Here is a 27841-nt window from a genome sequence, read left to right as displayed (position 1 = left end):
CAAAAAATAGGGATTTGGGGAGGGATGTATGGAAACAAACCAAGGCTCCATGGGGAGCAGAGATCCCCCCGACCTGATTTCTCCCCTCTTTGGCAGAGACCCCGGGCCTGGAGGAGTGTGGCCAGCGAGCCCGAGCCCTGCTGGCCCCCCCGGCCCTGCCGCAGCCCCATGTGCTGCTGCTGCAGGATCTGGCCCAACACCTCGGCCGCCTCTGCCAGGGCTCCCGCAAGAACCGGCTGTCGGCACGGCTCCTCGGGGAGCTCTTCGGGGAGCTGCTCCTCTGCCCCGCTCCCTCCAGGTGAGCCGCCCACGTCCCCCTTCGTCCATCTGTTTTGCAGCAGTTGAGGAGGAAATTTGGGGTCAGGAGGAGTTTTGTTGTGTGCCACCTCCTTATATCTACTGGGGAGCCTTGGGGTGGTCGGCTCGGGGACCCCCGGGGATGTCCTGCTGCTGGCATCCTCACGGCCACCCTGTTGTCCCCGCAGCACCGAGGCGAGCCCCGAGCTCTGTGCGAGGATCCTCGAGTCCCTCATCGTGGCCAGCGAGGCGGCGGAGGTGCCGGCAGCCCCCGGTAAGGGACACGCGGCCGGAGGGGGGGTGGCGGTGGGCAGAGCTGGTGGCACGGCTTGGGGACGGCCACCGGGGTGTCCCATCCTGCCGTGGGCTCTCAGGAAGGCAAAGCTCAATGGGATCTGTCTGTGGTTTGGGAAGGAAAATATAGCACTGCAACAATAACATGACAAGAGATCATGAATCAGAAGCAAATCTGGATTTACGATTTGGACTTGCGTTTAATTTTTCCAGTGTGCAGAATAAAATGGCACCCTAAGCAAGGCCAGCCCCAAAACACAGCCCCCTCCGTGGTGCATCCATCTCCAGCTGATGGGATGGGGATGGCAATGGGTGCCTTGCACGTGTCTCTGTGCCTGGGCAAGGAGCTGGCAGTGCAGCACCGTGCCCCCCGGATGGGATGCAGCACATCCCAAAGGATGGACACGGCGGGGAAGAAGGGTGCTGGTGGCAAAAATCACACACCCCAAGGACCGTGGAGGTCCATCCCTGCTGGATCCCGTCCCCAGCCAAGACCCAGCCACGTCCCTGTCCCCGCACTGAGCCACCCAGGAGCCGCAGCAGCTTCCAGACTTCCCACTCGGAGATCTGTCGGCGCTGGCCCCGGGGACTCCAGCCTCCGTGCGCTCCCTCCCTGTAATATATCTGGGTCCCTGTCATCGCCCTGCGGCACTTGGGGGGGTGGCTGGGCCGGGCAGGATTACAACTCCTAATATCCCCCATAAATCAGCCTTTCAGTCCCACCGGCTGATTTATGGCTTTCGCCCCCGAGATCGGGGCATCTCTTCCCCCGCCGCTCCAGATGTCGGGCAGCTGTGGCCCGGCCGTCCCCAGGCTCTGCCTGACGGTGACATTCTCACTGACATCCCCAGACCCTGCGGTGGCACTGGTCACACCCGCCCCAATCCAAGCAGAGGCAGGCAGGATTTTGGGGTCCCCATCCCCTTTTGGGGTTCCGATCTCCTCTAGGGGTGCGAGCCAGGACAGCCGCGTGCCCCCAGACGGGTCCGGCTGCTCCCTTCGCATCCAGAAGCGAGGATGTGATTACTTGGCTGTCATCACGTTCGGATGTCGGGAAGCTTAATTAAATGCCTGTAAAGCACTCGGGGGAGCTGCGGATGAAAGGCGCTCTATATAAAGCGCGAGGAATTATTATTAGGCAGGGTCCGCGCGCCTCCGGCCCGGCCCGGCCCCCCGCGACCTGGCACCGACATTATTTTGGTGCGCGTGTTGAGCGGTGGCTCTGTAATTCCCCGTGTCGAGGAGCTATAAATACCCTGCAATAACACGGCGGGTGTGTGCAAACAGCCCGGGAATAGGAGCCGGGAGCTGACACGGAGGAAACCGCGGTGTGACCTCAGGCTGACTCAGGCACAGACGTACCCGGTGCGAGCGGGGGGCGCGGGGCACCAGAGGGGTACGGGGACGGTGGGTATGGGGTCGTGTTTGGGATGGTGACCCCAGGAGGCTCCCGTCAGGACCCGTATCAGCAGCAGGGACTGCGTCCAGACCTCCTCGCTGCGCCCCCCAGCAGGTGCCTAAAGGCACCCCAGGGACACGGGGACATCTCGGGGAGCAGGAGGGGACGGGGGGCACACAGAGCCCCCGAGCCCCGGGGGCTGTTTCCCGAGCTGGGCGAGGGGGAGAGAAGGCGAAGGGAAGCAGTGATGTAAATACCAGCTCAGCTGAAGGAAGATGACTTCATCTCCTTTTCCTCTCCTGCTGCTATTTATAGGCACTTTAATTTACTCCCCTTTGCTTTATTATCTCTCCGGCAAGCCGTTAGCCCTCAGACAGCAGGATGCTTTTATTCACCATGCAGCAAAGTCTGGTGAAAAAAAAAAGAAAACACGTCACCACCCAAAAAAAAAAAAAAAGAAAGTCAAAAGCGGAGGCAGGAGGCAGGGAAAGCAAACAGAGCGCTGAGGGGACAGGAGCATCGCTGTCCTTCAGTGCAGATTTGGGGAGAAAATGCGTGGATTTCAGCTCCTTTTGAGGATGAGCTCCTTCAGAGCAGGGTTTTAGCAGGGAACAGCCTGGCGGTTTCCAAGCCCAGGTCTTCCCCAGGGGGCCGTGCTGCTGGCAGGGGACAGGGCGGGCTGGCAGGGGACAGGGCCAGCTGTCCCTCCGCAGGACACCCGTCGTGGCAGCCACCCCTGCATCGCTCTCCCCGTCTCCGCTCCGCGTCAGTCCCCTCGTCGCGACAGGCTGGTGAGCGTGCCAGGAAGGGGACGGGAGCATGACTAGCAGGAAAAGGGATTTGGAGTTATAAATACCGCCGGGACATCTTCTGCCATCCCCGGGAGCGTGATGGAGCCGGGCAGGGGGCAGATGGCACCAGGGCACTTTCCTCGCAGTTGGGATTTTGGGATGCGGCCACGAGCATCCCGGCTCTTGGCTTGGAAAATCGGCCACGGAGAGACACGAAACAGCCCAAGGAGGCCAAAAGAAAAGGGATGAGCTTTTCCCCAGCCAGAGCACATCCAGGTTGTTTTGTCTCTCGGCCGCCCCTTCGCTGTGTTTCATCCCTCAGGGATGTCAGAGGAGGGTCCCCAGGACGGGGAGAGGGTTAAAAAGAGGAAAAACCCATCCAAACCCCCCTGGGTAGAGGGTGAGAGAGGCGAGTGGTCTCCTGTGAAGATCCCTAGTTCTGGCTCCCCTAACCTGAAGATAGCACAGAGCAAACAAATTAATGCTGGGGAGGGATAAAGAAAAAGAAAAAAAAAAGAAAAAGAGAGAGATCAAGAGCCTAGCTAGTGACGTGAGATGGGGAGAGCGGCTAAAAATAACAGCTCCCCCAAGGCACGGGGAGAAACATGACAAGGATGCGCACTCTTGCGATCCCAGAAGGAGCCTCTCGCCTCTCCATCTGCTCCGGCCCGAGCGCAGCCGAGCGGGGTGAACCCAGCAGGGAAAGCCTCCGGGATGGCCTCTGAGGTGGCTGAACCTCCAGGGAGGCCACGCAGGGCAGCAGCGGGGGCGAGAGGTGTGGATCCGTGCCGTGAACCGGGGAGTGATGCTGCCCTCTGGAAACCAGCCTCGCCGTGCAGCAGAGGATGGGTACCCCGAGCACCCCGGGCGCCCGGCTGGGGGGCAGCTGCCGGCTGACCCACTTGTAGCATCCCGCAGGCAGATGCCGGTGGAAGACCCCGGCGGTGCTGCCTTCACAGCTAATTTTAGCCTGTATTTAATTAGCGATGGAGCGGGGAGGGCAGCGGGCGTCTCGGAGGAGCAGGGGACCCCGGCAGGGATGCAGGATGAGACCGCACACACACACACACAGCCTGGAGGGAGCCGGCCCCGCACTGGGGACCGTCTGCCGGCGGAAACATCGCTCAGCTCGGATTGAAGCCCTTTTCCTCCCCAGCCTGCATGGCCGGGGCTGATAAAGGGCCGCTCGGACCCGCAGCATTGTGCCGCCAAACAATGACCGGCCGGGAGGGATTGCGGCCGGGGAGGAAGCGGCTGCCCGGGGGCTGAGGTGAGGACCGAGCCCCTCGGTGCACACCGTGTTTCTGGGCCTTATTCCTTTCTTTTTGTCTGATGTTTTGGGATGGTCTGGGCACCAGAACCAGGAGCATCCTCTCCTGCGTGGCAGCGGAGGGGCAGGAGCACATCGGCTCCATAGGTGTCGGGAAAAGGGTGGCTGAGCCCTCCGTGATCCCGGCAGCACCACTGGGATGGCAGTGATGGAGCCGGGGACCAGGCAGCTGGTGGCTGCTGGTGAGAGGGCAGCAGAGCTCCTCGCAGCCTGCCTGCCTTTAAAATCTATTAACGTCATCTCGCCGCTCGAGCCGGGAGCCACACGGGCAGCAGAAACGCTCGGGCACAGATCAGATCAGAGCAGGATTTCAATTACAGTAATCAAAGGTGACACAGATAAGAAACCTCTGCTCTATGAAACCACGGCAGCTGTCCGCTGGCTCCAACCAGCAGGCAGCGACAGCGGCTCCATCAAAATCACTGGAGTGGCACTAGGGTAAAATTGGATTGCGAATCCATTTTCAGCTGGCGTGGTGGAAAACGCTTTCCCTGCACTCCTTGGGGAAGAAATCCGCCTTCCCGGGTGGGCAGCGAAGGGGGACGGTGCCAGGCGTGGAAGAGGAGACGTTGCCCCAGCTGCCATCCCCAGCACGGGGCAGCCCTGGCTGCCCACCCGCTGTGCCATCCTGCCGGCAGCACCCCTTTGTCCTGCGCCCATCCTTCGTGCCCTGGGGATGGCTGCGCTTCGGCTCCATCACAGATCCCAGATCCCCTCCTGGCCGTGCCCCTTGGTGTTTTCTCTGCCATCAGGCTCCTGCTGCAGGTGATGGTTGTGTCAGGGATTTCAGGAGGGCTCCGTGTGCTGACAAGGGAGCCAGCCCTCCCAAACCTGAGTGGAGCTTGTGAAGAATTTCCAACATGAAAAAAAAAAAAAGAAAAGAGAAAGAGAAAGATAAAAAGATAAAGAAAAAGAAAGAAAAAGAGAAAAAGAGAAAGAAAAAGAGAAAGAGAAAGAAAAAGAGAAAATGAGAAAGAAAAAAAGAAAGAAAAAGAGAAAAAGAGAAAGAAAGAGAGAAAGAAAGAAAGAGAAAGAAAGAGAAAGAGAAAGAGAAAGAGAAAGAGAGAGAAAGAGAAAGAGAAAGAAAGAGAAAGAGAAAGAGAAAGAGAAAGAGAAAGAGAAAGAGAAAGAGAAAGAGAAAGAGAAAGAGAAAGAGAAAGAGAAAGAGAAAGAGAAAGAGAAAGAGAAAGAGAAAGAGAGAGAAAGAGAAAGAAAGAGAAAGAGAAAGAGAAAGAGAAAGAGGAAAAGGGAAAGGGAAAGGGAAAGGGAAAGGGAAAGGGAAAGGGAAAGGGAAAGGGAAAGGAAAAGGGAAAGGGAAAGGAAAAGGAAAAGGAAAAGGAAAAGGAAAAGGAAAAGGAAAAGGAAAAGGAAAAGGAAAAGGAAAAGGAAAAGGAAAAGGAAGCAAAAGGAAAAAGAGAGAGAGAAAAAAAGAAGAACTAGGGGAGAAGCTGAACAAAATGCCTTAAACATGCTGTTATGGGTCAGCTGGAGACAAAGTTAGGGGGGGGTTCGGACCCAGCCGAAGCTGGAGGTGCAGCTCGAGGCAGCCCTGAGCACCCAAACATCCCCGTGGCGTTTCGGCCCAGCGACCCAGTGGAGGCAGCCACCACCCGCTGCGCTCCCCCCGTCCTGGCCGCTCAGCTCCCGCTCTCCTGGCTCATTGCTTTGGTTTGAAGAAACTTTGGCAAGAAATCTGTTGGGACTGAAGCAGAGGGTTGGGTTTTGTGGTTTTTTTTTTAAGTAGTGCAAGAAGCAAAAGCAGGCACTGGCCCTACCTGCATGGCCTCGCCCTGCTGCTCTGGGAGCAGTCGTAACCGTCCGGCCGCTGCGCGCCTATCGGAGGAGCCCTGCTCCCTGGCCTCTGACAGCTGTTGGCGTAAAAGCACTAAACCGAAACATCTGGAACGTTTCAGCCAGAGAAACCCAAGCGTTTTGGGGTCCAGAACGATCCAGACGATCCAAGACAAATTCACGAGCCATCGGGCTTGACCTGAAGCTGTTCCTTCCAGCAAGAAGCCCTCGTCCAAGCCGTCCTGTCCCGGCTCGTAGCGGGATGCGCAGCGCAGCATCCTGTGCTGGCACACGTCCCCTGCACCGAGCACAGCCAGCCCCGAAATCCCTTCGTGCTGGCTACTCCTGATCCCGTCCAGTTTCAGCTTTTCCCCCGCAGAAAGCCATACAAAACTCTGGTGCTCCCCTTCCCGGGGAGCTCGTCCCTCGCCAGCTCGAGGGGAAGAGGCTCAGGTTCCTTTTTCCGAGAAGGGTGGATGCGCTTTGCAGAAGAAGATAAGGGATTTCGCCATCTGGAACGGCTTCGGGTTTCTTTTCGGGTGCCTCCTCCCCTCTCGTGGCCTCCGCTCGGGCTCCCCGCGGCTCTCCGAGAGCGGAGGCCGCCTCCTTTTGGCAATTAATCCGGGCACGCTTCATGCTAACGAGTCTCCCCACTTTAAATTATAAATGGCCCTCGGCGTGTGTGCACACAGACGCACGTGCGCACGCGGAGAATCCTTTAAGGCCATCATTAGCTGTAATTAGCGGGCTCTGTCACTCATCTTTGGCAGTTCACGACGAGCCCCGAGTCACAGGAATCCGGCGGCAGATAAAATAAACACGGTTTCAAACAGTTTGGAAATAACAAGCCCTCATTAATCAGACAAGCCCCAAAGGGGAGCGCTGGGAAGAGCGGCAGCCTCTCCGCCATCCCCATGAGCGGGGCTTTTGGGGCTCGGCTCCCCCCATCCCTCCCCTGCCCCGAAACACGGGATGCGCTCTCCCTTCTGGGCTGTTTGAGCCTGAAACTGGGTGAAACCTCCCCAAAAGGGCTCCTGTATGGTTCTTCTCCAGGGGGAAGCAGCTGAGGCAGCGCAGGACTCAGGATCTGGCCCTGGATGCACATTAAGGGCATGGGGGAGGCAGTGGGAGCATCTGTAGGGTCCCACAGCATGGGGCAGGGTGGGATTTGGGGTCGGGGCTGGTGTGAGGGAAGTTTCCTGGGAAGCAGGGGGAAGCGGGGAGGTTTTCAGCTGTCACAGCTGCAGCTAAATCACCGCGAATAGGAGGGGAATGGGACACACGAGGCTGGATTACATTACAAAGGAGCAGTCCATCATGGGGTATTTAAAATAAGCCGCTTAGATGCACAGTAGCAGATTTGGAGTGCTAAGGGAATTGAAGGCGCTGTGGCTTTGCGAGGCTGGATCAGATCTGGTGAAGATGCCACTTAGGACAGCACATCCCGTCCTGCCTCGCTGCCCCGGGGGACACGCACATGGCCCCGCAGCCCCGCCAGGCAGCCGCTGGGGACAAGCCCAAGGTGACCCTGGCTGCGCTGGGGTGGGTGACAACGTCCTGTGGCATTTTCCTGGGACGCACGGTGGGTTCAGCCCCTCTTCGGGTGGTGCTGAGCCCCGTGGATAGGTGTACGGTGAAACAGCTCCGGGATGGGGATGCCCAGGAGGGAGCCGTGCCTGCGCTGCTCCTTTGAGCTGGGCTGCAAGCTCAGCCCCAGGGAAAGGGATTTCAGCCCAGGCAGGCATTTCCCAAAAGAGCATCCTTTTCAGAACAGGCATTTCCCACCCTGGTCCCACACCTCCGGGCTGCTCTGATCCCAAGGGTTCACCCATGGTGGCCCCGCAGAGACAGCCCCCGTGGCATTGCCCCATCACCGGCCGTGCCCCCGGCCGTCACGCTGCCCGTCCCTTTGCACCCAGCGAGGGCAGGGCACAGAAACATGCCCACAAAATCCGTGGCCACATGTCCGATTAGGCTGTGGGACCGCCTGCCCCTCTCCTTGCCCTTCGCCTGCGCCCTCTGTCCCCTCCTCACCCCGCTCCGGTGCTGCGCTCCGGTGCTGCGCTCCTGAGGGTTTACCCGCTGTCCCCAGCTCCCCCCAGCATTAATCCAGGGGAGGATTAAGGTTAACAAGCTCCTGGAGCCACCCAGCCCTCGTGCCTGCCTGGGCAGACCACTCTGCCCTGGTCCCGGGGAGGGCACGGTGCCCTGCTGTCCCCAGGGAGCCGCCTGATGTCCCCCAAATCCCCCCACCCCGTGTCCCCCAACCTCTCCTCCACCAGCACGCATCTCACCCACTTTGCACGGCACACACTCGTATCTCCCCTTACTGGTGCTCATTGCCATCCCTGCGGGTTAGGGGCTCCAAAACCTCCCTGAGCATCTTCCCCCACCACCTGCAAGCCCAGGGAATGGAGATGGATGGGGGGGGGTCTTGGCCTCTCCTCCCTCTACCCCCCATCCCCTGGCTGCTCAGCCCCAGGTCTCTCGTTCCTAGATAGCTCTGGGCTCCTGACAGCTAGTTTGCACACACGGAAAATATCTTAATCCCCTGATCCCTGCCTCACGCCGCCCACCAGAACCCCCGCTCTGGCCATAATCCCTGGGGGGACGTGGCCAGGGGACTGGGGACCCTCTCTGGGACACCCACACGGTGCCGGGGCCAGCACCGGGGGACTGCGTGGGTGAGGCTGAGCCCCAGGGAGTCCTGTCACCTGCGGGGAACAGCGGGGACAGGGTCCCGGGGGTGCTGCTGCCATGGGACGGGATGGTCCGGGCAGATCTGCCACCCTCCTGTGCCCACCTTAGTGCCAGCCCCCTTGGGAATAGGGCTTTTAGAGAGAAGCGGAGAGGTGGCGTATTTCTAGAGTTATTTTCTTAGTTTTATTTGGGATTCCTATATGTGTCACGCTGAGTGTAGCCCCCATCCCCTGCCCCATATCCCCCCGCAGCAGCTCACCCACGCAGGGGGCACGGAAATGGATCCTCCCCGGCGTGCGGGGTGGCAGAGCGCCCCGTCCCCAGCCCCAGCCCCATTTCCACGCCGCCTTCACCTGCGCTGACCCACGAGCCGTAATCCCCCTCCTGCTGCACCTGCAGGACGCGGCCGGGTTATCTCAGCAGCTGGTCCCGGCCGGGTGAGCTGAGGCCACCGCCGGGGCCGGTGGCTGCGGGACGAGGGACGCGTGGTGTCAGCCCCGGCGGGGGAGCTGGGGAGGACGGGCTCCATCCTGCGCCAGCCCCCGGCTGCCAGCACCAAACCCATCCCCGAGGGAAGAGGGCACTGAGTATGGGGGAACCCAAATGGGACCCCATGGGGAGGAGGAGGAGGGTGAGGGGCTCAGCACCACCTCTGGCGTCTGTAAATAGGCAAAAGGAACAAAAAAACGGCTGTTTGCAGCCGCGTCTCCTGTATTTATACGAAGCAAAGAAGATGCTGGGTTAGTGGCTGAGCTGAGCTTTTAACCAGGCAGATTACACTTAGCAGGAGCATTTACCTCTGCCTCTAATCCGCCTGCCACAAAGACTTGCTAACTCCTTCCCGTATTTAACCGGGAGGCTTTGAACTCTTCCTGCCACCGGTGCTCCCGGCACAGGGGTCCCGTGGCGCCCGGCGCCCACCCGAGGGGGAAATCCCGCAGGAGCGGCCACTTCTGATTTTCCTGTGATTTTTGCTCCAGCTTCACAGGTTGGCAAATGGTTTAGAGGTGCTGAGGGTAAATTGCTCCCCGTTGGCTGCATAAGCATGGATTTGGGGTTGGTGCTGGCACCGTGGTGGCGTCCCCATGGGCACCAGCCCGGCGACGTCCGTGCAGGTGGCACCAGTTGGGGTGCACCCGGTGCTGGCTCTGCTGAGAGGGACAAGGGAGCTGAAACCTGCAGGGGTAGCTGAGCCTCAGGGCAAGTAATAAATGTCCGGAAGGTCAGTGACGGGGGCTCAGGGACCTGCCTGCCCCAGCTGGTCCTAACGGGGAGGACTGGTCCCCAGCGCCCGGGTGGGTGAGGTCCCCACGATATGGACGTGCTGTGGGTCAGGGCTAGAGGCACAAATCCAGCCCTCCTCTGAAGAAGGGCTTGGCACATCTTTGTCGTTGCACGCTCCAACAGATCTTTCCCAAAATTCAGGGTGGGGAACGGGGATGAAGCCACCACCCCACGGCCCCTGCTTTGGACATTTCCAAGCAAAAAATCACCGCTGCTTCAACACAACCGAAAAGCATGAGGAGAGCCCTGCAAGTAGCTGCCTGGCAAGCAAGGGCAGGCTTATTTTCAGCTGGATTTCTTGCAAGAACAGAAAACACTCGCGGGAGGGCAGGGATAGGCATGGGGGGGCTGCTGCCAGGGACAAACCCCTGCGAGGGACCGGCAGGGCCATGGGAGCCCGGCCGCGGTGCAAGGCAAGCGTAAATCCCCGAGTGCCAGGTCTACAGGCCGTGACGGGAAGGAAGCGTGAGCCCAGAGAGCAGAGCCAGGGCTGAGACGTCCTCCGGCTTCTGGGAACCGTTAGCTGTTGGAAATTCCGGCTGCTCCCAGCCAGGTTTCGAGCCCACGTCCTGCTTTTGTCCCCAGCGGTGGCCGAGCTCTGCGGACGTCACCGGTGGGCGAAGGTACCGCAGCGTCCGCCGTGCCTGCAGGAGGGCTGTTGTTAGAGGATAGGAATGGGAGAAAATGCGATCTGGTCACCAAAGCTTTGGGGTTATGAAGACATCTCCCCTTGGGACTGGTGCCTTGTTAGTTGGTGCCTTGTCAGGCTGAGCGGTGATGCTCACAGGCGGGGGTGATGCTCCCAGGCAGCTCTGATCCAAACCCGTGCACCCTCTGACCATCAGAAGCTGCTCTCTGCCATTCCCACCAGCTGCTGCCTCACCCCAAAGCCCTGCCAGGGGAAAATCCTCCTGAATTTCCCCTTGGAAGCCAACAGCATGGCACACAGGGGAGGAGGAGGGGAAGGGAGGGCAGCTGCTGGACCACAGGTCAGCGACGCAGCCGGCTTTTCTTCCTCGTTGGCAGCCCGGGGTTCTCAGTGACCCAGCTGCAATGCGAGCAGGAAACCGGACATATCCAGCAGCAAGCTCCTTGGGGAGCAGCAGCATCCCGTGCCCACGTCCCCATCCCCACCACCCAACGGCTCAGATCAGGGCAAAAAGCCACATCGGGAGGCTGGGAGGGGAGCAAGCACACCGGCACTTTTCTGCTGCTTATTCCCCTCCTGCAGCCTTTCTAACAAGAAAACCACAAAATTGCAACAAATTCCGCCCCCCCCCCAAAAAAAAAAAAAAAAAAAAAAAAAACAGCAGCAGCCTCTAGGAAATGATTTTTCCCAATGGGGACAGGTGGGGTGAGCAGGGCTGGAGATGGCCGGCCACTGGTTATAGTGAAGATGAATGAGTTGTTTCGGGAGGAGCATCTGAAGTCCCTCGGGAGGAGCATCTGAAGTCCTACCGGCACCAAACTTGCCGTGTCCTCTTGTTACACTCCTATCCTTGCCCCCAGCACCTCCCGCTGGCAGCACACCCGTTCCCTTTCCCAGCACAGACACGTCCCGGTGCTGGGACCCCAGCAACCTTTCCGCCCCCAGCAGCATCGCCCCGCGGCGTGGGCGAGAGCAGCCCCAAGGCGACGGTGACGGGCAAGTTTCTATTCTGACCGACCGCTCGTTCAAGCACCCGTAACTCCCTCTAATGTGTTTTTCTTTTTCTCTCTCCTCTGGGGATGGAATTATTCTGGCTTTGTGCAAAAATGGCTCTGAAGTGCTTTGGAAGTGGAAACCTCCCATTACACTTTTGAAAAATAATATTAATCTTCCCTCTCCTTTTATGAAGTGCTCTCTCTCCCAAATGGCTCGGGACTGGAGGTAGGCATTTGATGTGGAAATAACCCTTGCTGGAGGAGCCCTTTTGATGTCTGTTTGTCACGGGGCTGGTGGGAGGCATCCCTGCCCGTGGCACGGGGTTGGGATCGGGTGGCCTTCGAGGTCCCTTCCAGCCAAACCATTTTGTGATTCTGTGAGGTGGATACTCATCTCTTGGGACCCAGCATTGTTCAACCAACCCCGCGTCAGGTCTGGAAATATTCAGTAGGGTGAGGATCGTAATAAAGGACAGACAAAAAAAAAGAAAAAACTGAAAAAATCAACCTTAACCTCTCGTCCCACCCGGTGAGGGCATCGCAGCCCCGTGCTGGGTGTGAAACCATGACCCAACGCCGCGCCGCTTGTTTTGTTTCTCCTCTTCGCATTCAGAGGCTGCTCTCCCTGCGCTTATTTACCGTTAAGCAGAGAAAGGCAGGGAAAGCGATCTCCAAAGCAAACAGAGCCCTGTTTCCATTTGGGAAAAGTTGGAGGGCAGGCGCATGTAGCTCGGCAGCCATGCGTGGTGGTAAAAGGGTCGTTTTCCAAGGCACGGGCTGCACGCGTGCAACTGCAGGGAAAAACCGTGCCAGCCAACGCGCCTTCCAGCTCCTGGCCTCGCCCGCTGATCACAAGTGAGATGGCTTCCCAACGCTCCCTGCTTTGGGTTGGGTTTTTTGCCTCTTGCTTTTGATCTCCACCCAAAACCTGGGGTCAGAGCCACGGGGCACGGACCCGAAAAGTGATGCTGGGCTCCGCCGCATCCCAGGGGTGGGCACAGGGACGTGGGGAACCACAGAGAAGCAACTGGAGGTGGCTCTGCTCTTATCCCCCCAGTGAAATCCGACAGGGGATGGCAGCAGGGCAGGGACGAGACCTCCGTTTTCCTACATTTGCCACCGATTTCCCGGCGCTCGCATCACTGGCCGCGATTAAAACACGCGCTGCTCTGTGTATGAAAGAGGAAGAGTTATTGCAGGAAGGGGTCGGGATTATTTCGCTCCTCCGTGAATAACGTTGCACAGCTCCTCTTAAAATCGGACCTGAGGAATTTACAGAGTGGTTATTGTGCATTCCTTGGAAAAAAAAAATCTGAGCAAGTAGTGCCAGTGCACTAAAGCAACGAGCAGAGGAAGTGAAAAATATTTTAAATTCCTATACAGTGTTACATTTCAAAAACGTCCTGCTTTCAGAATTAGGAGGGGGTGGCTTTTTTCTCTCTCTTTCTTTTTTTTTTTTTTTTTTTCCTAATTTCTCTGAACTTGTTACAAGTCTCCTTCCATTTTGCTCACCATTTCCAAGCGGCTAAAGAAAGGGAGGCCTGGCACGCCGACAGAGATGCGAAGTGCACAAAAGGGAGCAGAGTGTGGGCCGATAATTCTGTAATTGGAGCCGCTCGAGGCGAAATTTTTTTTCTTTTTTTTTTTTTTCGAGCCAGCCTAAATGGGGATCGCTGAAACCCTTCACAATCGCTCCGCCAGGGCTCTTCTGTAATGGATTGCTCCGTTTAACTCTCTCTGTTTGTCACTGGCAAGATGACAAGAGGAATTAGTGTGCTGGAAAATAGAAGGTGAATGGCAGCTCCCCGGCCCGGTTCCACGGCCCCGCGGTCCCCGGGGTGCCGTGGTGCCACAGCCGGCTTGCAGGCAGCTCTGCAGCCCCGACAGAGGAGGAGGGGAGCTCGCCTGCAAAAGAAAACCAGCAGCTCCAGCACTAAAACGAGCCTGTGGGGGGAAAAATGGAGACTACATATTGGGCTGGGGGTCCTGGAGCACCACGCGTGGCTGCAGGCTGGGGTCAGGGTGGGGAGGACCTCAGTGTCCTGGCGAGGCCAAGTCCCAAACCTTTAATGGGCAGCAAACTGGTTTTGTATTTTGCTTTTACAGCCCAGAGGTTCGTTTTTTTTTTAAGCACTGTGGATTAATGTCAGTCAGGGGCGCGGGGCGTCTCGGTGGGAGAACTCGCCAGCGGAGGGAACGCAGCACGGGCGCGTGCGGGTGCTGCTTTGGAGATGCTCGGACACCCCCATTGTCTGCAGCCAGCCTCCGAAATTTTGGCAGCGACGATGCCCCGAGGCTAGAGATGTACCTTTCGTTTTTCCCATGAAATTCCACTCCGGTTTGGCTGAGTTATAGAAAAAAAAAAAAAAAAGTTTGAAAATCGCCATTTCCCTTCTGCTGCCTGCATTCCTCAGGAAGGCTTTGGCAGCCTGTCAGAACAATAACTGAACGTGAACTTTCTGAGGAGCTGGCCCTGCCAAAGCAGCGAGCCGGCGCGGCGTGTCCTTTCCCTCACCCCCACCCCGTGCCCACCCCTCGAGCACCCGTCCCGGGCACCCTTGGGTGCAGACGTGCCCGTTCCGGGCAGCAGCAGGCAGAGCACGGCGGGGCAAAGCAAAGCTCAGGTCTTCTCCCCGTGCAGGGGAGAAGTGCTCAGCACCCATCCTGTCCCATTACTCCTGTGGATTTGGGGGCAAAAACCCCCGGAGCAGCGAGGAAAGGCTGGGTCAGGTTTTGCCCGGGGATACATTAGGTCCAGCTGCAATAACCTACATTGTAGAGATTTATTTAAAAGATCCCATTTTATTTTATTTTTAAAATGTTGTTATTTCCTATGTGAAAAGAATGTTGTTTACAATGCAAAGCCAAGTGCTTTTAAGTTAGGAAATGCCTGGTGTATGATTCCTTGCAAGCCCAGCTCCGTGTGCGTGCACTGTGCCACGACCCCCATGTACGTGCGCCCTTACTTCGGCCTCGTCCACTGTAACACGGACAGCGAGGACACGAGCTGCTCGGGCGGCCGTAAATAAGACACTTCCTAGCACAGAAGCGTTTTGGTTTAATGTTTTTGCAGACCGCATATTATTCCTTAATACAGGTTTCTAACGCAGTATGTAATTTTCAAACCAAAGCACCCTACTCGGGCACGCTTGCCGAGCTTTTCCTCACCACAGAAATGCAGCCACATCTGGGGTGGAGCAAGGCAACGCTTTCGCAGCCTGTGAGGACACAAACTGACCCCATAAATCACAGGGAAGGAAGCCTGGTCCCCGTTATAAGCGGGCGGCTCCCTCCGGTCCCGCTTCCCGTGGAGCTGCAGGGTGACACGGGGAGGGGAACTGCTGTCGCTTCACCCCGTCACCTCAGCGCAGCGCAGGGGTTGATGCTCTTAATCTCCTGGCAAATGCTCCGCGGTCCCTTGGGTATTTTCGGGGATGGGACTGTCTAATCCCAGGGGAAGATGGATGGAGCTTGCACCATCCTCCATCACTTGCTGGAAGCGCCCACCGGTTAGGGCAGATATTTCCCGATCCCCGGTGCCTGCGCAGCGCAAGTAATGCCATGGAGTGTTTTCTACCAGTCAGGGGGCATCCTTTCCATCTGGAAAATCACCCTGCCTTGTGCCAGCTCCCTGCCAGCAGGCCCTGAGCTTGTGCTCTAACAGTGGTGGTCACATTCAGGTCTCAGGAGCGGCCAGGAGTCTCCAGCCTGCCCCAAAACCTCTTGTCGTGTTAGCACGTTTGGCTGGCAGCACTGCGGACTCGGCCCCCCTTCCTCCTGCAGTCCTCCGACTCTAAAAGCCTGTCATGGCCTACATTCGGCTGTCGGGTATCACGTTATCATGGCTCGGCGACGAGGAGAGCGAGCAGTTTGGCACAAATGGCTTTTCTGTGTTCAGCCTCCTCCAGCGCGGGTCCGCTCGGCTCTGCCTGAGGCGCGCGGAAGCGCTCAGCACTTCAATATTTAATCTTGACTTGGCATACAACCTGTCAGGTCGGGGTAAATGGAAGGGAGTGAACTTGGGGCTGTTGACACTGGGGTAGGAGATGCGTTGGAGGGAGAGCACACGAATGATGCTCACCTTTTGGTCTCAGTTTGCAGCAGAGCGGGTGGCGAGGGCTGGTGCTGCTCTGCCATTTATTTTGCTGTGGTGCTTTGCCACACGTGGGGCGAGCTGGTGTCCAGCCAGACCCAGACCACCCCTAAGCACTCAATGCCCTCCCAGTTTCCTGTCTCTTCTCCAGAGAGTCACGACGTGTTCTCTTGCACGCTTTGCACAAGCAGAGGGGCTGTGTAAGGCAGCACACACGCGTGCCCCTCTGTCCCGGCACGCCGACGGCCGCTCGACCCTGCTGCAAGGCAGTCAGCGTGCTGGGAAAGGGAGAGCCCTGTGCGTGTGCGCTGGGAGCCAAGTAATCCTGGGCATATTATAAGCTCAGTTTTGAGAAATAAAAACACATTAATATTCTGTTCTCTCAAGGCATTATCCTACTGTTTACCATTACACGCAATCCTCTGCCTTAAATTGCATCTTTGATTAAAGCAGCAATGAGAGAAACCAGGGCTAATAACAAAATGTATTCTGCTTTAAATCACTAAAGTGAAAACATCAATAAGCTGTAACCATCAGTGCCGCCATGAAAATGAAGGCAACCATCATGGGAAACAGCAAGAGTGAAATCCACTTTACCAGCATAAAAGCCAAATAATTAGGTCTTATGTGGGTGGAACTTGTAACGAGGTGCAGGAAGGGGGAAAATGAATTTCAGCCCTAGCCTCTCTCCTTCTCCAGAGCTGCTCATCAAACTTTGGGGTGGCAATGGGGCCGGCAGACCCTTTTCTCAGCTCAGTGGGGTCTGCAACGGCCCCATCCCCTCCTGCACCCTCGGACCCCCTGCACCATCCGCACTGTCAACGTCTTGAGCAAGCTTGAGGCGGCACGGCGTGTTAGCACGAGAAATTTAATTTAAAAATTAGAAAGAGGAATCATATCTGGTTATCGCGGATTAATCAGAGTTTGCAGATGAGGATACGAAATTAATTTATCTGCAGCGGGCTGTCTGAACCAAAGTCCTGTGCTCCAGCAGAGCCCACCGGTCCCTCGAGGAGCCGTTACCGGAATGGGGCTTGCTGGGGAAGGTCGCTGAGAGGAATCAGCAGCCCCCAGCCCCATGCACCCAGCCCCCTGGTTCGTTCGTGCAAGGAGAACCCTGCCAGGAGCCCTCCACCTTGGGCCAGTGTGTGAGGAATTAGTAATAACGAGCCCTCCAAGCTTTAAAGCACAAAGGTGCTGGGTTTCCAACGCAGCCTGTGCCCAACCGCGAAGGATCCAAGCGTGCCTGTCCTTGCCAAAGGGTTTTCCCCTCATTTTTGTGTGGCTGCCCCCTTGGCCCTCCTCTGAGGCTGTTCTGCTGAGCCCGGGCCCCAGGGCGAGACCCGAGACCTCCCCCCGCAGCACCGAGGGGCAGCGGGCAGACCCGGTACCGGTTCCGAGCCCACCGCCAGCCGGTGCCGCGGGGCGCAGCCCGTCCCCCTCCTTGCCCCGAGCCCGCCCGCGCCCCCTTTGTCCCCCCCCGCTCCCCCTCAGCACCCTTCTCCCTTTGTCCCGCTTAGTAACCGGGGCTGCCGGCCAATCAGCACCGAGCCGGCCGGCTTCTCCGCCAGCCGATTGGCCAGCCGGCTCGGAGCCCTCCGCCAATCGGCGCGCTCGCCGCTCGCTCAGACAAAGGCAGCAGCTCTGGCAACGGGGCTCTGCTCCCCCCCGCCCCCCGCGCGTGCCCCTTGGCGCCGGGCCAGCGGGGAGAGGAGGGGGGGGGAGTGGGTCGTACCACCTCACGTCCTCCCCTCAGAGCGAGGGGGTGTCTGCGGGGGGGGGGCGGAAAAAGGGGCGAGAAGAGAGGACAGCGGGAAAAATTGTAAAAGAGGAGAGAGAGATGCATGTTTAGCGAATTGTTTTTTTAAGGGTGCATTTTGCGCAGATAAACAGGACGCTGTCCATTATGCTCAGAGAAACCCCCCCCCCCCCTTTTCGTTGAATGGATCCGCCCTCCCTCCCTCCACCTGAAGCCTGCCCGAAGCCCCGCCCCCCCCCGCCGCGCTCAGGGAGGGGAGGGGAGGGGGCAGAGGAGGGGGGGGGGGGGGCGTGGCGTGGCGGCGGCCAAGAGGCGGCAGCCGGCGGCCGGGCCCCTCAGAGCCGCTTTAAAATGACGCCGAGCGGGGCCGGCGGCGGCGCGCACAGCCTGGGGCCGCCGCCCGAGCCACCCGCCCGCAGCCGCCGGCCCCGCAGCGGCATCTGAGGCCGCTGCCGCCGACGAGGGGCTTTCCCCCACACACACACATCCCCCCCCCCCCCGCTCCATTTTGGCCGTTTCCCCTTCGTTTTGTGTGTTGTTTTTTTTTTTTTTTAGGTTTTTTGTTTGTGTTTTTTTTTTTTTTTTTTTTTTTTTGCTCGCCGGCCGGCGGTTTTTTTGAAAATTCCCCGAAAAATGGCGAGGGCTGGGGGGTTCAGGAAAGTGGCTTTTCTGTGGAAAGGTGTCTTTTTAAACAGAAAAAAGAAGCGTTTTAAACAAAAAAGAAGCACTCTATATTATATATATATATATCTCCCCGTATATTATATATATATATATAAAACTACCTATTTCAGTTCCTGCAGGGCAGCTTCTGTGTGGCTTTTTTTTTTTTTTAAGTTGAATTCCGCGATTTTATTTTCCGAGGGGGTGTGTTATCCTCAGAAGGCTCCCCCCCTTTTTTTATTTTTTTTTTAATTATTTTTTCTTTTTTAATTTTTTTTTTTTTTTACTATCAATTAAGCTCGAAGGGAGGCGGGCTGCCGCCCGCGGAGCCCCCGGGAGCTGCCCGCCGCGATGTACAACACGGTGTGGGATATGGACCGCGATGACACGGACTGGAGGGAAGTGATGATGCCCTATTCCACCGAGCTGATATTTTATATAGAGATGGACCCCCCAGGTACGGAGCCGGGGCTGGCTGTGCCCGTCCCCTGCTGCTGCGTGCTGCTGCCTTTCCTCCCCTCTGCCCGGTGGAGGGCTGATCTGCAGAGGGAGAGGCAAACCAGGGGGGTTAAACCAGCTACGGAGCCTGCTTGAACTTCTGGGTGACCCAAACCCACTGGTTTTGGAGCAGAAGTGCTTTAACGCCGGGGTTTTGGAGGAGCCGGGGGGGGGGGCAGCAGCTGTTGGGGAGGTGGAAGAGCGCACCAGGAGGAGAGCTGCGCCCAGCTCCTCTCCTGAGCATCTTTCTGGCCAAAAAAAACCAACCACCTTCTATTGAAAACCTTCTATTTCAGCTGTATTTGTTTCTGGAGCAGCGGTTGTATTAGCCTCTTCACCTGCGCGCCTTTATGTGCCTGTAACGCGTTGATGGTAGTGATCTACCTCGCTCGGTTCAGTTTCGGTTTAATAGTTTTTCCAGTTCCTGAGACCCTTTTTCTCTCCAGCTCTCTTCCAGCGCTGACAGATTAAGTGTGTGTTGTCTCTGGGTTTTGTTCTTGTGGGGGGGAGTACTTGGGAAGAGGCTGGAATACTTTCCTTGAGGCAGCGTTATTGCATAGCATTTTATAACCTCCTTCAAAAGGTTTTGATGCAAGGTTGTTGCTTTTTTTTTTTTTTTTTGCCATTGATTGCCTGTACTGGAAATGGAGAAATGCATTGTCTGTTGCCTGCCTGAAGTTTTTAGATGGGATAGAAAGTTTCCTTTGAGTCAGAGTGAGGGAAGACTGGCGAATGCAAGGAGAAGAGTTTGATTCTTTCTTTGGTAATGAATTAAAAAATGCATATATAAATGGTGGTGAAACTATTTCTATACATCTGAGAGTGTAACTGGCTGTGAGCAGTAAGGTAATGAAGGACCTTTATGTGCTTGGCTCTCTCATCTGTGTATTCAGGGTGTACAGCAAAATATGCACCCAAAATCCCAGCCTGTTGAGAAATTGATAGCAAATGAGTACTTGCAAGTGGTGTCTTCTGCGTAGCGTGTGCTGCTGGAGTTTCAAGACGCGTTTCAATCTGTGCTTGAATTGTGGCTTGTGTCTCAAAGTGGGGTTTAGTCTCTTTGTTTCAGCCCGGCGAGCTCTTATGTGGACCCTTTTAATTAAAAGGGGAAGGGGGATCGTCATACGATGTTTTTGGATCCCAAGGACCTGTAGTCACTTCCTCCGGTAACTCTGATGCTTTCAAAATTGGACAGATCTCTGGGATACTCAGTACTGGCCACTGCTCGTTAAATTCTTGCATAGCTGACGCTGCCTATTTTTAGATGCTTCTCCTGAAAGCGTGAAGTTCAGTCAAATCTGTTTGCTCGCCTCTATGAATTTCAAAGAATACCTTCTTTGTAAATGCTTTTAACTATTTGCACAGTTAATATTTGTTTCGACTTGTATTGAGCAAACAAAAAAAAAAAAGAGTTCCATTGTAGGTGACTTTAAACAATTAGCATTGGGCTTTTTCAATTAAAAAATTAAAGCCAGGACTTGGTGTAAGCAGGCTGCTGAAAGGGACTGGCCTAACTGGACTGGTCAGGAAATGCTTCTCAATATTCCTGCAGAAATTGCCATGCAGCTTTCAGAAGTTTACATTAAGAAGCAGTGCTTCCGTCACTAATAATATCAATATTTCCATCGTTGGAGCGGTATTGTCAGGGATCAAGGCTCTGCATGTCCCAAACACCAGCTAGTAAAAGGACTTAATGTTGCACGCAGATCCCCCGAAGTGTTTGGTAACTTTATCCTTGATTTTTCTAAACGAGAAAAGTCAGAGCTGGAAATGATGCATGGGATGGTCCCCATGTGCACGTCCTGCTTTGGTAGAGCTGTAACTTCTAAACTGCAGGGGGAGGGAAGGAAATGGAGGCCAAGGTGGGCTTTTTTTTCCCTCTTGATAGGGTGGAAAAGTGTTTTCTGGTGCGGGATGATAGGTCATCCCTAAGGGGAGCGTAGAGGAATTTGTTTGGAAGACTCAGACGCCGCATGCCTTGGGATAAAGTCACTGCGTTTGCACCCGGTAACAAGCGCAGCTCTGCCTGGCCTGCCTCCAAGAAAAATTTGTGAAGGTTTTCGGTACAGAATTCCCCCGCGCGGGGACTCGAGTTCCTGAGCAGCTGAATGGTGGCAATGTGTTTTCTCACCGGTGCGCAAACGAACAATACGCGGTGAATTTCCCCGCTGCCGGAGGAAGGCAGCGCGTTCTTTTGTTTGCAGGACTTGCGTGGAGAGTTCCCCGGTTGGTCTTTATGCTGCGGTACCGGGCGCTTACAGATGCTGGGAGCCGAATGTCTCAGATCACGCATGACTGCTCGCGATTATGCTTTTAGTGTCTGAACTTCAGGCAGAAGACAAAAGCAAGGTGAGCGTAATGCGCAGTGTCACCTGTAACCTCCAAGTCAAGGCTGCGGATACTGTTTCTTGTTAAGAGCCAGCAGAGCTTTAATTTGTCTTGGCAGGCTGTCTGAATACCCACCTTAGTGTTGCACAATAATAATGCAGAAGGTAAACCCTGGGATAGCAGGCAGGCTGAAGCCGTTCCTTCGGGCCTCGGTGCATCTGCAGCAGCTTATCGGCGTGCTCCGGCTTTCGATCAGACGTTGTAGGTGTAAATGGATGCTCAGAGCAGGTCCTGAAGCACGTCTGCTAAAAGGCTTGCTCCGAAGTTTAAAACTAACAATCAAGTTGGTGCCTCTCCCACTCAGGAGTTTTCTCCAGCAGATGCAAGGTCGGGCAGCGAGCGATTGTGTTGTGGTCTGGTCCCAGCAGGCAGCTCAGCACCACGCAGCCACTTGCTCGCTCCCCCCTGGTAGGATGGGGGAGAAAGTCAGGTCAGCAAAAGGGGGAAAGCTCGTGGGTTGAGATCGAGGCGGTTTACCAGGTAATGCAAAAGCTGTGTGTGCAAGCAAAGCAAAATAAAGGATTATTTCACTCTTTCTCATTGGCAGGCAGATGTTCAGGCATTTCCAGGAAGGCAGGGCTCCATCTCAAGTAACAGCTCCTTGGGAAGACAAACTCCATCGCTCCAAATGTCCCTCCAGTTTTACTGCTGGGCATGATGTCACGTAGTGTGGGATATCCCTGGGGTCAGTTGGGGTCAGCTGTCCTGGCTGCGTCCCCTCCCAGCCCCCTGTGCACCCCCAGCCTACACGCTGGCAGAGCAACGTAATAAAAGCAGAAACCATCTTGGCTCTGTGTAAGCACTGCTCAGCAACAGCTACCACAGCGGTGTGTTATTAACGCTGTTCTTCAGCACAAATCCAGAATAAAGTACTGTATGAGCTACTATGAAGAAAATTAACAATCCCAGCCCAAAACAGGACAGTATCTACCCCTTACTCCCAACTGTTCACATCATGCATAAGGGCCTTGCTAGCTGTCAGCCTTCCCATCCTCTGATTTGTACACAGGTTCATTCCTTTGGTCCAAGGGTCACCCATGTAAAATGTGCATTAAAAGTCCCCTGAGTTCATTTATTCCATGACTTAGGCTCTGTCTGTTACAGTGGCTACCCAGGACGGTTGAGGCAGTGTGCATGGAGTTGCTGGGTGCCAAAGCCAGCTCACATCGGGTCACTGCTGCATGTGCACTGCTTCTTGTGAGGCTCAGCCTCTGGTTTGAGTGGTTCCTGCTATAGCAATTCCTGTACCATGCAACCTGGATTGTGGGTTACGACAGATTAAAGGTAGATCCGCTGCAGTCTCCATCCTGGCCCCTTTGAACTGAGCCACGGGGTTTAACGTTGCAGTGATCTCCTCCACCATGGCCTTGTCCGTGGGCCGCAATCCCTCGGGGGTGTGCCTGTGTCCCTCTGTGGCCTTACCTAGGAGCCCCACTCCCTTCAAAGTTCTGCCTCCTGTGGCCTTATCCATAGCCGCGGACTCTTTGGGATGTACGTGCACCCACAGGGACTTACCCGCAGTCACTCTGACTCGGGTTCACGCTGACTTTCCAGCCTGGCCAGGACAGCAGCAGTGCCCTGGCCAGCTGTCAGCCCAGGTGCCTGGCCATCGCTGTTACCAAAATGTTCCCAGCACAGCAGGGAAAGATGATAAAGACTACAGCAAAAGCAAAAAGCAGCTACTAACAAGCGCTGGGCTCTTGTATACAGTAAGGAAGCAAGCCCTGCGGCAAGCACAAGAGCCTGCCAATTAATAGCTAAACAGAGATAACATCTGTAAACTCTGTCTAGCACACTCCAATTGAACCTGTCATTATCTCAAACCCTTCGAGCCCTACGCTGGGTGCCAAGAAGGATTCGCTCGCTCTCTGCCGGAGTGGGATGGGGGAGCGAATCCAGAAGGTTAGGAAACTTGTGGGTTGAGATAAAGGCGGTTTAATAGGTGAAGCAGAAGTCGTGCATGCGAGCAAAGCAAAATAGGGAGTGCGTACAATCAGAGAATGCCTTGGGTTGGAAAGCACCCATGAGGATTATTGAACCCAACTGACTCCACGGAGGACAACCTAAGAGTTAAACCACGTATCTAAGACTGTTGCCCGGTGCTTTGTGAAACCACACGGCTTGGGGCTGTGACCCCTTCCCTGGGGAGCCTGTTCCAGTGCCTGCCTGCCCTCTCGGTGATCAGGTGGTGAATTCAGCCGCTGCTCCCATCGACAGGCAGATGTCCGGCTGTTTCCAGGAAGGCAGGGCTGATGGAGCACGAGGAACAGTTCCCAGGGAAGACAAACACTGTAAGCCAACGTCCCCCAGCTTTTATTGCTGAGCACGGTGTCCCGTGGAACATCCCTTTGGTCAGCCGGGGGCAGCTTTCCGCTCTGTCCCCTCCCGGCTTCCTGCACACCCCAGCCTCCTCCTGGCAGGGCGGCGTGAGAAGCGGAAAAGACCTTGACACCGCGCAAGGGCTGGTCAGCAGCAGCTAGCACATCGGGGCATCAATCAACGCTGGTTTTCATCACAAGTTCAAAACATAGCACCAGAGGAGCTACTGGGAAGAAAATTAACTCTGTCCCAGCCAAAAGCTCTACAAAAAAAGCTCTCTTTGTTAGCTTTCAATCCGTCCTAAACATAGGAGTGGGGCAGTTTCCTACAAAGAGGAGTGGAACTGCAGATCCACGTCTGTCAGCTCCGCAAAACGTGCCTTAGAGCAGTACAGCTAGCACAGTGAGAAAAGCACTGACAAGCAGCAGGGTGACTCCTGTTTCCTTAGAAGTACCTAATACTTCTGCTTGTGCACCTTTTGGCATAATAAAAAGCATCACTGGTAGAAGGTAGCATCTACACGTAGGCAGCTAAATAACTTCCAGTGTCTACAATAAAAATGGGATCCGTAGCTTGCAGGTAGCTGACGTGGTAGCTTCTGAACTTTCTGATCAGGATTCCTTTAAAATATGGCCAGAACAGCATCACAGGCTGGCGTTAGGAAACTGTCAGTGGCTCGTTCCCATGTCTGTTCTTGCTGTGGGACTTGTTGTCTGAAAAGACAAGGAAATAGGTTACTAGATTATTTTTTTTTTACGACATCTGTTCAGGTCTGCAAAAAGTTGTTGCTGCCAGAAGTTAAGTTTTGGAACAGGGAATTGACTGCAAAAGCTACCAGAGTACCTAAAGCATCACTACCTAATTAGCGGGACTAAATCATGCCTTTCGCTTTCCCTCTGTAGATCTGGGGTGTATTAGCAGTTGTGCTGATGATAAAATGTGTAATCACGGAATACGTTTTGTCACAGTTGGATGACAATCAGTGTGAGTGTTCTGCGGGGATTTCAGATAGAGATGTCGGCAAAGATATTTGGCTCAACTACAAATTAGAGGTTAGTTTCGTTTGTGTGGATTATGAAGAGAACCGCAAGTTCAGAGTAGGCTTACTAATGCCGAATGGGCTCTGTCTGTTTGCGAGCAGGTAATAGAATAAGTGTTTGTCCTGAAGCTGTAGGAGAGCTACCTTGTTGAAGACTGTTGGGCCAAGTGTGGCTGACTGCATTTATAACTAGACTCAGCTGGCTTTTTCAAGAATATTACTCTTCCTCATCTCCTGTTACAGCTCAGACCAGCTGTAACAATGCTGTTATTACAAAATCTTTTAATAATCAAGGTGGGGAGAGGGCAAGAATAATCTCTGGGCTGCTTAGGTTCATCTGCTTTGCAAAAGCAGCACTGCCGTTGTATGAGCGAGACGAGTATTCAAGGGAGAGCAAGTATTTATTCATTACAGTTCCTATTTTCTTCCCCTATATAATTTGACAACCCTTGTTTTAGGGGCCCGATACTATAATTGTAATTTGGAAAACACAGGACCCTGATCTGAAGGGCAGTGTTCGCGTGGATCTGAGTCGTGCTGTATCATTATCGATGTCAGAGCGGAGACTGAATGTGGCTTCTCAGATCGGGCTTGTGGTAGGCAGCAGCCAGATGTAGGTAACACAGCATGTCTATGCCTGACTAGTTTTCCAGTGGGAGAACAGATGCAAATTTTAATAGCGTTGTCAGTATTGTCCTTCAGCTTATCTGAGCTGACCCCAGAAGCTTATCAAAGAAAAGTTCAGCTCTCGCACGTCTTAAAAAACGGGAGTAGTTCTGCAAGTACGTGCCATCAACACCGCAGCGCTCCAGCAGCAGCTGCCTTCGCTGCAAACTGAAGTCCTGCTGAAGGTCAGGCTACCAAAAGCATGGATGCAGGAGGATGAGAGTTGCTTTATTGCAGGAAGGAAGTCTGTGGCGACTGTTTTGGGGTAGCAGAAGGAATAAATGAAGTTCAGTCACTTACATTCTGGAGGTCCTGGAAAATGGTTTGAAAGAGAATCTCAGCTCCTGTAGGGAAAGTGACATGAAATGTACAGATCCCATTTTAGTTATACCTAAATTTCTCTACTGGCCCTTTCATTTAATGACTGCTGTAAGAATTTTTAATTTCTGATTGCATTTTCAGGCTTGCTTTTCCATTCTTTGTCTTTGGTTTTCATTTTGATGGCTCTAACTGTTAAAGAATATCACTCATCAGCTTTCAATTAAAGACATGAACGCAAAAAAATAACATCATTAATATAATAAAGTGAAATGATTCCTTGCTTGAGATGGGAGAGAGCCTGCCTGTAAAGGCTGACATTTCGTTTACCAGTAGGCTTTCAGATGATACAGAAATGGTTGGAGAGGGGAAGGTTACTGAAGGGGGTTGTTTGACTGCGTCTTCTGGAAAGTCGTAGATTTACGCAAACTAAAAAGTGGAAGAATGTTCTGAGAAGAAACCAAGCTTTTCACCACTTGTTTGAAAGCAAAACCTGCTCTAGTCCCAGCAAATGTTATTTCTGCATTGTTCTGAACAATTCTGTATCTCATTACGAAGCCTGACAGGAGTTAATCACCGTGGTGCTTCCTTCTACCTCACCTGTTAAAAGGAGAAGGCCCTTCTTGGAGTTTCCTTTGGGGAATATCATTTTCCCAAGCAGCAGAGTTGAATTCCGTCTTCCCATTGCCTGCGTGATATCTTATTCCAGAATGAAGCTATTCAGGCTTATCTTTGCTCTACAGCTTGGGAAAACTGAGCGGCATAGTTGGTTGTACACATCTGCGCCCATTACTGAAAGCAGTTGGGTGCCTTACATCATCGCACGCTGATTGTTTAGTGAGTCACTTTTTGGGCAGAGAGCAGGAGAGCGCTGGAAACAGCAGCATAAAGAAAACTTTTATCAGCATTTCCCCCTAAATTTTAAAGGGTAGGTTTTATTATTGTCAAAAAGACTGTTTCTGTGTTGAAACAGGTTGCCCTACTACTCGGGGTCCACTAAAGCAATTGGTGTGCCCTAGCTGGATTTTTTGGAAACTCATTTTTGTAAAGTAGGTTGCTGAGTAATGCTTAAAGAGCAGGCTCTGCTTGTGTTCTAAATGCCCCTATGGAAATGAGTCAGATTTTCTTTTTTCTTCTGCTTTTTATCTCATTTCTTCTGACAGGTTAAAATCTGCACAATAGCTAAGTAAGCAAGAACTCTTTTCTCCACATAATCTAAACTACAGCATAGGAGCCGGTGCCAGGTCCCCAAACAATGTGAGCGGATGTTACCTCTTCTAAAGAGACTGTTCTAATTGTCCTTCATTTTTGCTGTGCCCTCTGCTCAGTAGACAAAGGTTTTGCAGTGCTCTAGTGAATATATTCCAGTGTTTTAAGTTCCTCCAGTGCACTTTTGCAGAGAAGTGGCTGCATACGGGGAGTTTCAGAAAAATTCATACCGTTCAAAAGAAGCAACGACCAAGCGATTCCTGTTGTAGCCCTTTCCAAGAGGACCCCAGCTGCCCTGCTGGACATCCACCAGCTGCCTGGTGACTCCTGATGCCAAAGCCCTGTGTGCTCCAAAGCTTTTCTGTGGCTGATCAGGATCCCGGTTCTTCTCTGGCTTTGAGTCCAGCAGCACACTCGAGCTGGCTACCTTCCATCCAGCGCTCTTTTTGAAAGAGGAGACGAAATACTTCAAATACTTCAACCTGTGACTGCTTCCAGCGTTCGCCCGGTTTTCAAGAACTGGAAAAATGTTATTTTAATGATAGTTCATATGTGTGTTATTGCTTCTAAAATCAGATACCTCTCTAGCTGATACATGGTTATTTAGGAAAGGCTTGAAAAATGCCATGTTTCTCAGCACAAAAATTTGTGGGTTTGGACAAATCAAAAACATCAATCTGTATTCCCTTCGTCTGTTTGTTCTTTCACTACAGAGTAACTTCAGCTTTGGGTTGGCATCACTTTGGGGCTCTTGTACTTCAGGTCAGGTTTCTCCTTCAAAGCATAAACTTCCTGTTTCCTCCTGCTAGCTACCACTCGCTCTCTGTTACTTTCCACATCTTCCCCATGAAAGGAAAAATCCACAGGAGCCATTTTTTTTCCTTTTTTTTTTCTTTCCCTAACCTTATCTTAAGTTTTAGCCTCTGTAGTCCCTAAAATCCAATGTTACATCCGATCGTCTTTACTATTGGAGGATTTTTTTTCCTTCCTTTCATCCATCCCCTAAAAAAATATATTAAAAAAAGCCACTGCTCTGGAGAAAATTGGTATAACAAAGAAACACAGGCCTTAAGTGTGGGCAGTAAGGCTTGCACTCCATCCTGCCCCAGGAAAATATTTTAAAGGTGAGATGACGAGAAGTTCATTGACGTACAGTGTATGTAAATTCTGTTGTCTATTACAGCAGGAATTAAATTTCCAAGGTTGTCAGTACTCGTGCTGCATCATCTCGTGGATGTTAGAGGAATCTAGATTGTTGGCCCTCTGGGGAACTACTCCCAAGTGTCAAATTAGTAGGCTGCATTTTGTGTCATCTTTACTGATTCATCTCCTGTCTTCTCAGTAGTCTCTTGAAGGATT

General features: G+C 54.0%; 1 protein-coding gene across 4 annotated transcripts in view; it reads left to right on the top strand.

The window, feature by feature from the left end:
• Nucleotides 1-27841, top strand: part of PIK3R3 (phosphoinositide-3-kinase regulatory subunit 3) — a 57557-nt gene that overhangs the window by 10535 nt on the left and 19181 nt on the right. For 2 of the 4 annotated variants that reach the window (XM_035537792.2, XM_035537791.2), the window contains exons 6-8: nucleotides 97-298; nucleotides 486-571; nucleotides 18344-18502. In XM_035537792.2, the coding sequence (XP_035393685.1) occupies nucleotides 97-298; nucleotides 486-571; nucleotides 18344-18502 (447 nt within the window). The remainder of the gene's footprint in view (nucleotides 1-96; nucleotides 299-485; nucleotides 572-18343; nucleotides 18503-27841) is intronic. The other 2 variants (XM_035537794.2, XM_035537793.2) reach the window with 1 other exon arrangement.

The sequence above is a fragment of the Cygnus atratus genome, chromosome 8, assembly GCF_013377495.2.
Source record: "Cygnus atratus isolate AKBS03 ecotype Queensland, Australia chromosome 8, CAtr_DNAZoo_HiC_assembly, whole genome shotgun sequence".
Taxonomy (NCBI): domain Eukaryota; kingdom Metazoa; phylum Chordata; class Aves; order Anseriformes; family Anatidae; genus Cygnus; species Cygnus atratus.
Note: the sequence above shows the minus strand (reverse complement) of the source record. Positions and strands in the feature narration are given on the sequence as shown.